Source organism: Papilio machaon, chromosome 9, assembly GCF_912999745.1.
Source record: "Papilio machaon chromosome 9, ilPapMach1.1, whole genome shotgun sequence".
NCBI lineage: Eukaryota > Metazoa > Arthropoda > Insecta > Lepidoptera > Papilionidae > Papilio > Papilio machaon.
In genome coordinates, this window is record NC_059994.1 from 7,475,858 (window position 1) to 7,492,560 (window position 16,703).

Consider the following 16,703-nt stretch of genomic DNA (forward strand, 5'->3'; position numbering starts at 1 on the left):
ATAGGCTTTTCTTTAAATATTCCTTATATGAAATTGAAGTAAGCTTGTTTGTAAATTTGCTTGTAAAAAAATGTCAAAACTAATTAAAAAAGGTTTTAATATAAACTTAATAATATATTAAAAGTTAAAAGAAGTGTCTATTCTTTAATAAATATTAATCTTTGATAAAAACTAGACTTTTAATATAAAGATATGAAAACAAGCTTACTTCGCACAACACACTCAAGAGTGACAGAGGCATAGAGTTCTGGCATTTACAGGGTCTCGATGTAGTATCCGTCGTCATTGCTTTGTGATCGTCTGTAGTTCTCCATCTAGAACAAATAATAAAAGGAAAGGTTTTGTATACCTTACAACTGGTCTTGCTCACTTAGTTACTTAGACTTAATTATAATGATTTTAACTTAATTTAGAATATTCCCCTCCCATAATGATTCCTCATTCTTTATGTGTACTAACAAAGCGTACGCTGAACCTCATCGTCTAGCTACTCCTAGCCTATTTTAGGGGAGTAGGCCATACCCACGCTGGTCCAGTCCGGTCAATAACTGCGCCACCCACACTCATGCGTAACTTGTTAATTTAATTATATTTAAACCCTTACCCAATTTTTTACAATGTTCCTCAACTTGTACTTGACGACATCGCGGGCAAAGTTGTTGTCATCTCTTTCATACGCACCTACAAGAAAAAAGATGCAGTTAAAATCTCTCAAATGGATCCAAAAAAATCAAGCGAAATATAATAACTTATCCACGGTTAAAAAACTAAGAAATGAATTAATAGTATAGCGTCTATATTTAACTCTAGAACTAACTTTTTTATGCATGTTAGGTACTAAAAATCAATCAAGTAAACCTTAACAGCAATTTGAATTACGTCCAACTTCACTACAAAATTATTTTTAAGAAATCAAGATGGTATGTATTTCCACCTCCAGCTCTGATAGGAATGATATCATCACCAGCGGGTAACAGACCGCTGTAGCCGGAGCGCGGGTAACCGGGGTGTGGCGGCGTCTCCTCCTGTCCCAACTGGCGACGTTCAAGCAGACCGGTGTTGGAGCCCTGAGATAGAAACAGTATAAGATAAAACACGCCTGTGACCCAGAGGGGTAGGCAGAGATTACGGATTTTCATTTGGTGCAGTCCTGGTATACCTCTCTCGTCCCTTCCACATTCATACACCTATGCTGTTCTTGAGGATTTTAGCGATCTGGTCGGTAAAAGGCCGAATACGACAATCCTCAAGTGTTGTTCGGTGCATTTTGTTGATATGTCCAAATAAGAAATTGAATTCCTTCTTAGCTTTAGCACTAACATTGTAAACTTCTAAGTAAAAGGACTAAAACAGTCCATGATCCTACTTACATCCATAATTGAATTATCGCTGGATCTCTTGCCGTGTCCTCCGAAGCAGGAGTGGCCGAAAGCAGAGCATCCGCCTAAAACAAAAGATGACAAAATATTGACAGGAAATTGACACGCAAAAAATATTTGTAGGTTAGAATAACCCTTAAAATTAACGGTGGTAGAGTTATATGGTCAAAATGACTTAAAAATGAGGTACTCTATCGAGCTGAGTAACATAACCTTACGATAATTGGTAAAGTTATGCCTATTTATGTAACAAAAAAATATTAGAATCTCTATTGCCATGTTATATAAGGGCATTTAATCCATTTGCATTTGTCTTCAAAAAAGTATACAAAAGAAATATTGGCGAAATATTTCACTTGCACAAATTCCTATTTTCGGCCATAGTCACAAGCGTTTGTCTTTTCGTTTTAGTGCAGAATTGGGGATCCAGTTTGCACAAGGATCGTACACTGCCGTCCATTCGTTTGCTTTGTGGCCGTTTATTCTAGTTTTAACGAATGAGTGACGCCAAGTATAGTCGTAAGTAATTTTGCGTCACGAGACTCTACAAATATTCAAAATTAACTTTATCTGTACTAACCTTATAATCTAAAATTAATAATTCTAGTAACAATATTAGAATTCCCAAAAATATTTAATCAACTTTACTTTGAAAAAAAAAATAAAAAAAACACTTAAATTCTCAGATTATAAATACATATGCCTAACCTTAAGGAATCGTATTCAAAAATTCCTTCATCCAAAAAAATCCAATATTATTCTTAACTAACATATTTTAATTTTACTAGCAGTAAAAATTCGAAAAATGTATGAATGGATAGATTTTTGTTAGAAGGTATATCCAGAATGGCAGCATGGATCTAGACGTAATTTGGTATAGATGTAAATCACTGTCTAGAATCTAGAAGAAGACATGGTCTACTTAAATTTTTTTCATTCTTAGTTCCACGCGGACGTATTCAAGGGCAGAAATTTGTATTTAATATTGTTTTAAAATTAATATTTATGTACTATCACGTTTTTATGAAGAAAGAAAAACGATAAAAGAAAATATGCCATACTATGCTCATATAGTAAGGTTAGCGTAGTGAAGTTAGGTAGCGAAGTTGGACATCGTCTCATTTTCCGGTATTTACGGGCAAATGATAGGTATCCATTTGAATGAGGAAATGGACCGGCTGTAATCTCGCTACGTAGAACTTGTTGCATGATTCTTATTTCATTACAATTTTCAAGTTCATTTCTACACTAACAAGCGGTATTAATATATTTACTATTTAAAATTGGCGATGAAAAAGTTTGACTTCTAATTGAAGACTGATGAAACTTTATAATTTTTAATTTGTATCCATCCTTTCGTCAAAACTTAATCTATTTTACTATAAATATTATTGGTAAGCTAATTCTATCTCTATTGTAAAGGAGCCAGCTAAAAACCAGCGCAAAGATGGTTAAATCCGTCCCTGCTACGAATTTGTATGACAATTTGCTAAGCGACTGTTTAAATAAACATTAAACGTATTATTATTATTAAGTAGCATGTACAATAAACGTGATATGAAATGTATAATTTCGTTATCCCAAATATTCGGTGCACTTCATTCGAGGTATAGTGTGAATTCCACTTATCAAATTTGTGTCCGCAACGTTTTCACGTGAATTGTTCTGATCGGATTGTGTGCATACTAAACCTTGTTATTGCACGAGAAATGTTTGTCAGCTTATAAATACGTGTATTTATTACCTATTTGCCAAACACCTAAATGTATTTCGTCGCAAATAGATTTGAGAATGTACGATGACAAACCAAACATTCTAACGGTTAGTTTCCACTGGCGGAATAGCTTTATACAGACAAAGATATTAATATGTTTTACATAGAATTTTGCGACAGTGGAAATTCACATTTATTTCGGCAACTTCATTCATTATTAATTAGGCATGATAATTATTGTTGCATTTTGTTCCCATATGCGTTCTGAAACCACTGAACTGATCGTAATACAATTTTAGTAGAATATTTTTATGACACCTTAGAAGGTTTATGCGTTCAAATATTTGTTTATATTATGAAACAAACTTTAATCCTTTCAAAGTGTTCGTATCAACGACCATGGCTAGAGCAGAGCCTGCGCATAGTACCGGAAGATTGCACAGCAATAAGAAAAATATGTAGAGCATAGGTGATATGTGGCAGGAAGTCTAGAGGATTGGGGCGCACGTAACACACACACACCTATGAAGATCGTGTAAATGATCATGCTTGGTTAGTCATCTAAGAACTTATACAAGGCGTAATACGTATCAAATAAACCTGTTCCATTAACCAGCATTAGGTGGTTTTATTTCCCCGTGCTCCACATTGGTGGTGCACCGTTGATTATTACCGTTGCACCTCCCTTGCGAGTTGTTCTCTATGTCTGCAGTCAGTCCCCCAGCAAAGGCTGATTTAGGATTTAGGACAAAGGTTTAATTTTTAATTAAACTTGCACTATTTTTTTTAAAAATTTTGACATTGACATCGTAAAGCCAGGTTCAGATAGTAGTTTATATAACTATTCTATTGATATTATTTAAATAAAGGTATCGATGTAGGCGACTAAAACTGTAAACCAACCAATCCGATTAGCTCTAACGAAGCTTGTTTGATGGAATCGACCCACGTGACGATGCGTGCAACTCTGTTTAGAGGCAACATATTACATGAGTGTGTAATTTGAGTTACTTTAGTTTTACCCGACTCAACGAAAAAAAAAGGAAATTAGTATAGCCATTGTATACAAATGTGTATTTCAAGTGTATATGTTAGTATTCCATGTGTATACATGGTGGAAATTTTTGATGTCCAGGGAAAAAAATCGAAATACAAAAACGTTTCGACTCAAAAGAAAATTTTTTTTGGGAATAAAGCAATTTCAAATTTTTAAAAATGGATTTAATAATTTTTAAGAAAAATTTCAACTTGTTATATTCGTTCCGTAGTTGATTCCTGTAACTTAAACGGTTTGACTGATTTTGTAATTGTATTCTTTGTAAGATGATATGACAGTCACTCAAAACTACTTTTATAAGTAATAACTTGAACGTCTACTTAAAGCTGTTTCTATTCATAACTTATCGTCACCTTATTCATGTGATCTTTTATTATATGAGTCGTAACTTTTGTCTAAACTTTTGTTATTGTTTCATGTAACAATCTAGATTTGGTATATCGTTAGAGATAACACACGTATAAACTGTTATTAACACCTGGCTGGTAATATTTTTCTTTTGTTAATAATTTAAAAAGTTAACACCAAAGAAGATTGTGTCACGGGTTCACGCACATTTTTTTTCGAACTTTATTGTGATAACTTGTTACCTGCCAGTCCAAATGCAACCATCCTTAGTAAAATTATTGGATAATATTTGACTAAAACTTCTGAAATCAACTTATGTTCCTTGCTCGAGGGGTTATTCCTCCACGTCAAAAATAGTAAATACCGGTGAGTTATTCGATTTCATACTTTTACCACAGTTTACTAAAAATAACTTTATGAAATAACGTTGGTCGAGTTATATTTTTTAAACCTTTCTTTTTACTTATTAGTATTCATCAAAACGAGAATAAATACGACATTTATCTTAAAATCTTGAAAAACAATTCACATATATTCAAGATATTTCTTTGTGAAACTTACTTAGGCTCTAAAAATCGATAATAAATACTGAGTCCTTTAGTTTAATTTTAAATAACAATTAAATGACTCTAAGTTTGGAATACAGTACTCTAATTAATGTCTTGACAATTAAATCCCATTTGTAGTTATAACTTTATACGTAATTACACTGTACTCAGTATAATGACATAAGTTATAAATTGTAATAATTTGACTAGAATGATGTGGGTACCCAACTTTTGCTTTGAAAGTATCAAAACTACTCGAAAATGTTAGACTATTGTTAGTCTAGTAACTTAAAATTACTCTTACATCTTAAAATAAACTTTCGTCTAAACTAAACCAATTACAATTTTAAAGTTGAAATATTCGATATTTATAAGTTTAACAAAGAACACTCAAGCAGTTTAAAATGTTTATTTGTGCTTTAGTCTAGCTAAACATACTTGTGACGTCATAATTAAAAATTCTGACGTCACTGCGGTCGTTAATGTTGCGGAACATTTTCTTTTTGACTGTAATTTCACATAATTACAGCTTAATTATATGAAAACATCTATCATTAATGTTGTAGTAATTGTTAAGGTATCACGTAACCAACATGCAAAGTTTGAACGTAAAGTCAAACCTAAGTAAACCTCAATTGACTTAAAAGCAGCTGCGAACTTCTGCTGGTGTTAGCCACATAAACATCGCCCGTTGTTTGTTTCACTTTGCTTCGTAACTTGTTTAGTTTATTCATTACGATACTGAAAACGTAATGTACAGTTAAAAGATTGATTAGAAAATTTATATTACATATTCTCAGTTCGAAAGTAAGTTTTCAAAATCTTCCTCTTACTAATTATAAATGCGAATGTTTAGATGCATGGATGGATGTTTGTTTGAAGGTAACTAGAGAACGGCTCAACAGATCTTAATGAAATTTGGCATAGATGTAGAGCATAACCTGGAAGAATACATAGACTACTAATAAATGTTTTTTTTTTAATACCGCGTGGACGGAGTAGCGGGCGCAGCTAGTTTTAAATAATATCAGCAAAGAATATTTTTCATCCTTGCCAAAGTTTTATCAAAAGCAATCCTATTGGTTAAGGTCCCGATGATAATAAACGTAAAAACATTTATCATTACTTATTTATATTTAAAGTTATAAGAATTCCCTTACATTAGTCATAAGTTCTTCAGATTAGAACTGCATATAAAACCTTCTATAATCCAAACAAATTATTTCTTCAAAAGATACAATTGAGAATTCAAAATGTTCCAACAAATACAATACATTATCCCTTTTCATGCGGTCTAAATGAGGTCGTAATATTGTACCTTCTTTCGGATTACAGGAGTAATTCGAAGTCGAGTGGAAAAGGTGTAATGAAGTCGGACGCTCGAACGAGACCTCAATGTTGTGAGTTAAAAACGTTGATTGCGGTTGATAAATAGATTGCCCAATATCGTGGTTATCTAAAAGAATCAGTTATTGAATACAAAATGTATTCGGAGAATAAAATTTAAATTAAATAGGTTAGATTACGTTCTTTAAAGGATTCTTAAAAAAAATTAAAAAATTTCGACACTTTCTAAACTGCAGCAAATACTTTCTAATACAGTTTGTTAAAGCTCATTCATCATTTATCCCTCTCTATATGAGGTGAGCGCGCTAGTTTTCGTCCTTCAGATCGACGTATAATTCTTGATTTCAATCGTCACTACATATTTAGTAGTGTTTGGGTATTTGTTTCCTCTTTCTAGATATTTTTTTTTATACTTATAATCAAATGACTAGAGCGGTATCAGCCACCATCCCGATAAAGTCCCGTCAAAATCGGACCAGCCGTTACTGAAATTCGGAGACAAACAGAAATTTTAAAAATTAGTTATCTTCGAGAAATGTCATTATTTATTTCTCGATATTTCATATCGACAATCCAATGTTTTTTTATATAAATACATCATAAAAATTTCTACGGCATACCATAGCGTAATAAAGGAGATATAAAAGTAAATACGACTGAAACAACTGACAGTCATTTGCTAGCTCTTGTCCCTCGAGTGTACATTCCGTCATAAAGACGAGACCCTTGCACTAAGTTGCTTTATAAAGGTGCAAAGTGTAGCACAACGACCGAAACACATAAACTGAGTAAATAAAAGACATACTTATTTATAAGACCCCTTTTCCACTAAGCGACTAGTTCCGCGACTACTAATTCTAAATGCAAATACATTCGCGCTCTTGAAATCATGACCAATCTAAGTAACAATTTTATAGTCAGATTTTAGAAATGGTTTATCCACGAAATGTCCAGTTAGGTCAATCGAAAGCCAAAAATTAGAGAATTCTGCTCATAGAATAAAAATTAGAAATAACGCCTCGGGAGTTTCGCTTGTTTAATTCTGCTAGTGGAACAGAGTTTAAAATTACTTACGTTTCGCTCCAACACCCACTGACAGCACGAGCAGAGCGCCAAAGAGTATCAATAACATGTTGTGCGCCATTTTCACTGCAACAAACAAACAAAAGTGAACTTAGTAGGCAGAAAAAAGTTACATTATTTTTAAATAATCAATCGTTCAAGTATTTAAACGATTTCTTTTCGTTATACTCTATTTCAACAACTCTGTACAACATAAACAACTTTCTATTTTTCAAGCTGTTGTTATTCTTTTAAATATTACAATTTAGATGTTTTATTGTTTATTGTTAACTCTATATTTTCAGAAACAATGTGTGAGAGAACAATAAGTTTACGTACGAAATTTTTGGCGGTGAAAACTCAAGATTAAACGTTAACAACAAATATGACGTCACAATTCAAATCAACACAACCTCTTATAATTCATTATAACACCTTTTGTTCTAAAAACCTTTGAACTTAGCGGTTCTCTCTTAATAATAACACTTTTTGTTACAAGTTTTAATTACAATGAAAAGAAATTACAATTAATTTGCGTATTTAACTTTTCCCTTTTTCGAATTGTCAAATTATGGCAACACTTATAAACTCCTTTAACATCAAAGTGAAAATATAATAGCTTTTATGTTCATAAAGCCAATGTAAACTAAGTATTCAGATTTCGTAACTATTTTTTTTAGTTTTTGTAACAAAAAAGTCTGATGTTGAACGTCGTCCGTCGGTCATTTTTATATTTGATAGAATTTCTATAACTTCAATTATCTAGCTTTATTAATTAGACAACAAAAATACCCAAAAGACTGTTAAACAACAAAATTAACAACTTCTCGTTATTGAATTTCGTAAAATGTATTCAAATACTTTTCATCCAAAGTAACGTAATCTGCTATCAATTTATATCCATTCAATTTTTATGTGTCGGGAATGAATTTTTGAATTAGTCCGTATTCACTGTAAAAACGAATTGCTTGCCTACATATTATTTTAGTTTACTCTTTTAACTTTAACCTCTGGTCAGATAGTTAAAAATAAACAAAATATATAATTGACCTAAATTATACGTCGTCGTTTCGAATGTAAGAAGATTTCATGTGACTGAGATGCGTATACTAAGATGAATTTCGGATAAAATTCAGATATAACAGATGATAGAAATGTATGAAATACAAGTACATACTGTGCTGAATCATCGAAGGAATAAAGGCAGATTGATGATAATTTGAAAATCGTCATTATCTTTCTCTACTTGTACTTGAGGTGTATAATTAAATCGAATTCACACAAAGCTCGTCCTCTAAATATTTTTACTTGAGGATAACATCGTTAAGTATAGCACTTAGTTGTCCTTTGTAATGGATTTCCGTAATAACGTCACTTTCAATTACTTATTCATTTAGAAAAATAGTCTTTTAACTTTATGTTTCTACTGACGAAACTCTTGTACAAAGACAACAATGTGTTTTATACAAATAGCTTTTACCCGCGACTCCGTCCGCGCTGAATAAAAAAAAAAAGAAAACGGGGTAAAAATTATCCTATGTCCTTTTCCTGGTTCTATGCTATCTGCCCACCAATTTTCAGTCAAATCGATTCAGCCGTTCTTGAGTTATAAATGGTGTAACTAACACAACTTTCTTTTATATATATAGATAAAGATGTGTTTTATACGATAATGTGTTTTACACAATAATGTGTTTTTAACAACAATTTGTTTAACTACAAGTGTTTTTGCACAATCAAGTCGTGTACAAGAACATTTCCACATCTTTTTATCACAATAAGTTATACTATATCACGATTCGATAAATTGAAATTTCTAATAAAGATTTGGTCCATGAATACTTGAAAAGAAATACAATCACTGTGAAATAACTTGTATTGATTAAACGGCAAATATATTTTACCAATATCTGTAATCAACATTGATATTTCTAAATAAGCAAGCATCTTTTCAATCTAGCAAGGGATACATTAAATAGGGTAGATTTTTTCATATCAACCAATTACATTATGAAAACTTACTATATTGTGGAATGGAGTATCAAAATTATTAATCAAAAATATACTCTTAATATCGTATTTTAATTAAAAAGTAAACTATAAGAATCTTAATATTTTTTTAGGTTATATTTTTTAAACTGTACCTATAATGAATTAGCTTCAATCATATAAAACAAATGAAGTCAAAACATCACTCGGGTGCGTCAAAATCACACAAAAGTTTTGTGACGAAAGGGAAACAATACGAATATATTCTCGGTATACCACCTCGAGCAATTTCCAATCACGAATCTTACTAATATTATAAATGCGAAAGTTTAGATGGATGTTTGTTTGAAGGTATCTCCAGAACGGCTCAACGGATCTTCATGTAATTTGGCACGTTTGTAGAACATAATCTGGAAGAACACATTGGCTACTAATAAAGTTTTTTTTTAATTCTCCGCGGACGAAGTCGCGGGTAACAGCTATTATATTATAATAGTTAAAACAAATAAATTAATAAATTGTATATTTACGTATACAAATAATTGGAATTCAATCTCTCAGATTCCGCTCAAATCAAACATAAATACTTTTTTCTTTAAAACATAGTTTTAATAACCGCATGAAATAGTGTAATTAAAAATAATATCGTTAGACGCTAATGTGTCATTTAGTTACTTTTTATTATTATTTTACGACACAAACTAAGAGGTAGATAAAAGCTTATTTTACTTCTATATAATTAAATGCAATTTATAGCAACATAATTTTCATTTCACACAATACCTCAACATAAAAAAGATTGGGCAGAGAGGATTAGTATATATAAAGTAACACCAATTCGTCTGCATAAGGTTAAGTGTCTATTTCTACCAAGAGTGGCGCCGCGCGACTGTAACGATTCTAACTGCTACGTGGAAATTGGATTTAAACCTCTCTTTATCTCTCTCTGTCTTCTGCATCGTTTTCTCAAATCTTGAATATTGTAGGGTGTTTTTCCACTTTCTGCGGTGCTTATTATTGTGGATGGCTCCATTTACTCAATTTAGGTTTTCAAAGTTTTATCTTGGCTCTACTGTATTGTATTAAGATTTAACATCATACGTCATAGGTTATTTTCTCATTATTTAATATTTGTTTCAACGAAAGCAATGAAAATATCATTATTATATTTTAAATATCTTAAAGTATCAGTGGAACCACACTGTAAATATGATTTTTCATACAACCTACTAAATAACATGTATCCGAAAGTTCCTACCTAGACATACATGGAAGGTACCAACTGAACTTGATCTGAGTTAACAAACGGATGCAAACTTTAACTTAGTAAGTTATTTTAAAGTTATATAAGTTTAAAGGACCCCATTCTTAGGGATTGAACACGAGTCGATTCTGTTTGCATTTACTTGCTAGTGTGAATTGAACGCTGTTATAGTCAGCAAACTTTCTTTAGAATATTTGATATTCTGAAGTTCGTATCCGTGTGCATTAGGATTCACTTTTCTAAGATAAAATTAAAAAAAAAACTAGCCAATGCAAATAAAATTTGATTACATTTATATCTTCAGGAAGTCAGAAGTTAGAATATAGATTTTAAAAATATTACAAAGCTAAGAATTTTATAAATAAAATACTAAAGGCTTAAAGGATATTGCTTTAAGTAAGTACCACGGTCAAAAAGATAAAAGAATCTATTATTTTAAATAACAAAAGATGGTTATTAATTACATTTTAATATTCAACCTTCAAGGTAAAATAATTTAAAAAACATAAATACTTTATCGAAGTTATGACTGATTATAGAAGATATTTAAATTTTGTTAAACTTCAAATAACACTGTCCACTGAGAATTACGTAAGCCCTTTGACGAAAACCAAAAAAGTTATTAATTTTGCTAAAAAAGGTTTTATATAAACTTTTTAACTATAAATAATTTATTTCTGGTTATTCAAAAGGTTGAGAAATTTAAATACCACAAAGACCCATTAAATTAGGTAGTAATAATGTAAAGTTTCGAACTTAAAAATAATGGGATAAATATTTTTCTGAAGTAACAGAGAAGGCTTTCTTGAACATTTCTATTTTTGCCATATAGAATAATAAATATTGAATTTTTTGAAATCACATGAAATGATGCCAATCCAAAAAGACATAAAAAAACGAAGGCTCGAAAGTTATTAAGTACTTACTTATTAACTTATTAATCGTACAAAAATAGTTTACGAAAACGTTGAAGGCGAGAAAAAATAGTTGAAACTATAAAAAAAAACAAACTTACTGTTCACATTTATTTAACCACATAGGTGCTTAGTATATGAAATTGAACCATTCAGGGTTGCCACAAACTAAGTAAGTAACTTAATAATATTATGTTCCATCTAACTATAATAATCCAATATACAGGTTCAAATCGACAACCATAAGACCAAGGGAAAGTTACAAAAAAGTTTCCTTATTTTCTTAAGTATTAATGTTACTATACAGGTTAAGTAAAAAGGTATAGTTAAGTTACTTATCTTTAAGAATTAAACTTTCTCTGATTAGATTAAGATTGTGCAAAAGGATTATAGGATTATCATTCCATGTACAAAACTAACGCACAATCGATTTCCTTTAATGTATTATTAACTAGCTGTCGACAGAGACTCTGTCCGCGCGGAAATAAAAAAAAACTTAATTATTAGCCTATATGTTCTTCGAGACTATGTTCTACATCTATGTCAAATTTCATCAAGATCCATACAGCCGTTTGGAGATACCTTCATCCATCCAGCAAAACTTTCGCATTTATTATATTAGTAAGAAGTAAGTTTACTCTGTGTCATTATTATTAGTCTAAAATCTCCAATTCGTGTTACATTTATTTTTATAAACTATGCTGATAATACCTATAGATATAAAATAGAAAAAATAGTAATTATGATTTTGTATTAATTCGAACAAAACCATATTAAGGGCAAAGCCCAATAGTTCAGGGTACGGACTACCGAAAAAGTGCTCGTAGGTTCGATTCTATGTGGAAAAAAAGGCAATGAAAACCTACATTAACAAAATCATTGTATTAGAAAACAAAAGATAAACTGAAAAAAACAATCATTATAAAAATGCCAAGAAAATGTTAATTAAATGGCTAATTTTCCCTTATTTTATCTAAGCAAAAAGGTTTTTTTATTATTTAATTCTGACCTGGATTCAAGGTCCTTTGGCCGTAAGCAAAAAGGTAATTATTCAATGTTGTCACAATAATGTTTCTTTTTTTAAATAACGAAGCCATCTTAAAGATATTTGTAAGCATTGTTATCGGCTCCTATCGAATTTTTATTCTTTTGTTTTAAATTATAAAATTCGTAGAAAGAAATTGTAAGAAAATGTATTTGATCTAAGTAAAATTACCTGTTTTCCTTATTGATAAAAAAGGTTCTGTTACTATACGGCTTTAGAAATATCAATCAGTCCTTGATAAAAATCGAATTTGAGACAAATTAAGGTCCTTTAATATGTTCCTATAATTATGTCTGCACGAAATGAAAATTAAATATCTATATCACTAATTGTAACTAAAATTATTATTGATATTTTTCATGTGATAATAAAAAAAAACTATGTAACTTTAACGTTAAAGTGTATCCGAAAAATAACTCTCTAGACCAAAACATTATTTTTCAAATTCGTTCATACAAATTTGTTATTCTAATATGTAGACAATACCACTTAGTCGATTGTTTTTGCAAATCGTCGTCGAATGATTCAAAATTACCATGAATAAGAGAAATAAAATAATATTTATCCTCACTCTTATCATTATGAATATGAGATAATAATACATTAGAACTAAGACAACTGTTAAGTTTCGTCTTAAATAAATGATAGTAACATATTTACTGCCTTCGGATGTTAATCTGGTACTCTGACCTCTGTAATGATTACTAAAGAAGACCTATACGAGTATGATAATTCAACACTATGGGACAGCTTAAGTATATAAAAGCGATTATATAATATATAATATACACTGTTACGATACGATACACTAATTAGGCTCATTTGAGACCTATTAAACTCAATGCTGTGCAAATAGGGAATGCTATTTTCAAATTTCTGTTAAAGATTTTACTTGTATGTGTACTGAAATTATAATAACAATGCCTAATTTAATTACAGGTTTCTATAATACTGTACTTTTATACATGTACTAGCTGTCGCCCGCGACTCCGTCCGCGCGCTGTTAAAAAATGGGGGGGGGGTTATGAAAAATAGATGTTGGCCGATTCTCAGACCTATTGAATATGCTCACAAAATTTCATGAGAATCGGTCAAGCTGTTTCGGAGGAGTTCAAGTTCAAACCTCGTGACACGAGAATTTTATATATTAGATTGTAAGGTGGTAATAACGAAACAAACGCTGCCCATAGACATCCGCAATTGTAGAGAATCGAGAATCAAGCAGGAGTCTACCTTTGACGGAGTATGGGTCGCATAGTAATAGTAAAGAGAATATATCCCCTTCTTGTGGGTCCTCTCTGCCGTCAAATCTACTTCCTCTTCCCATCCTAACCATATAAGAAAAGGGTGGGAAGGGAAAGAGTACTAAGATTAAGCCACTTACTCGCATACTCATCAGACAAAACGCGGAATTGTTTCTACTTCATGCATGTCTTTTGGTTGGTCGTGTTATTTCGCCGGACGAGTCAGAGTATTCGTGCAACAGATGTTGCTGGCGTCTACCATTGTACGCGATATTTTTTTTAATTGTATAAATTAAAATGTAATGTTTAAAAAGTTACATTTATTACTCGTATAATATCAATAACGTTTTGGTAAAATACCACTTGTAAAATTGTACACGGTTAAAGTAAATGGTGTTTTTTTGAACTCACAACGCAAGTCTAAAATCCTGATGATAATAAGTTTAAAAAGTATAATAAAATGGAGTAGAACTCGTACAAATTTGGTAGTAAACTTTGGAGAAAGACAACAACTTGAGTAGATAAGTTTCTTAAGGGATTATTCAGAACAAGATGAACAAGGTTATTGCTTAACAGACGTAATTGTTTAAAAAAAAAGTTTTTCTACGTAATTAATAATTTTCCTTTGATATTAATATATTCGTAATTAAAATAAATTAAATGGCATAAGATTATTTAATAACACTCTTAAATACATATTTAAAATTAATGTCCAACCAATATAAAAAAAAATATATTTTTGGCAACTAAACTAAACTTTTGCTCATTTTTTCCCGAATCAAAATTTAAAAATAAAATTGTTTTGTACTTACCGAAGGTTCTTGTTGGTTGTCGAAGGTTGTCAGGGCAGTCAGCACATGTGTCTATGGGCGTGCAAGTTTGGTTGTGAAATGCGCTTGGGCGGGCGAAGCGGGAGCTTTTAAGCACCCGTCACAGAGCTTAAAAAGCGCGCGTAGGACGTTTCATATAAAGTGATGGAATGAATAGATCTGATAATTTTAAATACTAAATATTTTAATAATTAGTTGCAAACAAATTGTAATTAATAATCTCTATTTCGTATGTCGCAATTTATTGTTACAAGTTTTATACAAAAAAAAAAGAATTTTGGTCTTATTAAAACTTATGCCTTTATAAATTAATATAGAGATTTTTATAACTTTAAAAAAATCATAGGAAAGTAGGATTTTTTTTAATGTTAAACGAAAGTAACATGGTTTTAATTATTTTGGACTCCGAATTAAAATTAAATTTGCCGATGCTATACTTATATATACTCTCATAATTCTAGGCAGCTTAAGGGTTCTACTCACCCTTAAATGTTTAACAATAGATAAATAAATAAATAAATAAAAAGCTTTATTGATTCCTTACAACTTATGCATATATACTACTTGTAACAATAACAACAGATAACTTACATTAAAATTTAAAAAAATATTTTAGACATGTCTACAAGATTCATAACTCTGTAAACCGCCCTGCGCTCGGCCACTCGCAGCACAGATTTGAAAGTCCGATGCTAGAAAGAGAAGTTGTCATCGCACCCTACATCTGTCTCATTCCCGCCCAAACTTGACGCGCCAGTATCAAGTTATTAAAGTTGCAATCAGTTGATTATGGAGTTGTTTTCATCGGTTTATTACAGCTGTAGGCACTCCAGTTGATTTTTAATTACGCATATATACTGCACGTTAACAACGAATACATAAATAGGCAATGAGATAGTAAATGTCAGGTGTTATGTACTTACACTTCATTAAGTTGTAAATTCAGTGATCTCAAACTAATTAAAATATATTAAATCATTGAATAAATAACACTCTATATATTCTACACTTCGGTATGCATTTTTTATTAATCGGTCACTTAGGCTTACTAGAATATAGGTCAGTATCTGTCTTGTCTGATTACTTTTTTAATTCTCGCTTCTAGATTTTCTCAATTTCTACTCCAATTATAAATATGCATTTATAAAAGTTAGTTCTTGTTGTAGACGTAACGCAAATTTGAATAATTTGCAGCAAAATTATTACAGTGATATTTAGTTATAAAATTACATTAATTATTTTTATGTTAACTAATTGTCACCCGCGACACTGTCTGTGTGGTATTAAAAACACTTAAAAGTAGCCTATATATTCTTCCAGCCTATATTCTACATCTGTGCCAAATTTCATCAAGATCCGTTGAGCCGTTCCGGAGGTACCTTTAAACAAATTAATTTAGAAAAATAAATTTCGTTCCGAATTCCTCAAAAAAATTACATTTAATTATTTAAAAAATTGTTTTAGTTTTCACTCTTCTTCTCAATCAAGTTGCTAAAGACAATACCCTTATTTTATTCAATTGAATACCGTATAAAGAGCTGTACTGACTAAGCTGCATTATATTTGAAATCTCTTTTAAACCTCTCGGTATCGTATTTTTCCACAAATTTGTCCCTAATTTAAGTAAGAATTAAGTGTGGATTCTATTTTGAATAATTTGCTATTGAACTTATCGTTAATTCTGTCCATTACAAAACACACTCACTGCCAACTTATATCCCAAAGTACAGTCATCTGTATAAATATGCATTTAACGAACATTAGAAATTTGTATAGACCTTCGATTTCATAAATATGTATGCACATATTAATCAAAATGAATACGTGGTTTGAAGCATACGGATGTTTTAAATGTATACTTATGCAGCTGTCTGTAAAGTTAACTATGGCCGCAATTTCATTAGTCGATTTTCTATTATATAGGATTCACACGTTAGGTTTTGCGTGAGGGATTTCACAAAA

General features: G+C 30.9%; 1 protein-coding gene across 1 annotated transcript; it reads right to left on the bottom strand.

Annotated features, from left to right (window-relative positions):
- Positions 1-217: 217 nt before the first annotated feature.
- On the bottom strand, positions 218-14,795 carry LOC106712929 (neuropeptide CCHamide-2). The gene is made up of 6 exons (XM_014505607.2): positions 14,724-14,795; positions 7,468-7,542; positions 1,371-1,444; positions 935-1,067; positions 605-681; positions 218-314 (listed from the first exon to the last, which is right to left on the bottom strand). The coding sequence occupies exons 2-6, from the start codon at positions 7,535-7,537 to the stop codon at positions 255-257; spliced, it is 414 nt and encodes a 137-aa protein (XP_014361093.1). The 5' UTR covers positions 7,538-7,542; positions 14,724-14,795; the 3' UTR covers positions 218-254.
- Positions 14,796-16,703: the final 1,908 nt, after the last annotated feature.

What these genes read in the sequence shown, in the direction of transcription:
- LOC106712929 (XM_014505607.2), bottom strand. Translation starts at nt 7,537, where the DNA reads ATGGCGCACAACATGTTATTGATACTCTTTGGCGCTCTGCTCGTGCTG. An exon ending in AGTGGGTGTTGGAGCGAAAC is followed by an intron (nt 1,445 to 7,467) that starts GTAAGTAATTTT and finishes CTTTTGTTTTAG; the next exon opens with GCGGATGCTCTGCTTTCGGC. An exon ending in CATTCCTATCAGAGCTGGAG is followed by an intron (nt 682 to 934) that starts GTGGAAATACAT and finishes TTTTTCTTGTAG; the next exon opens with GTGCGTATGAAAGAGATGAC.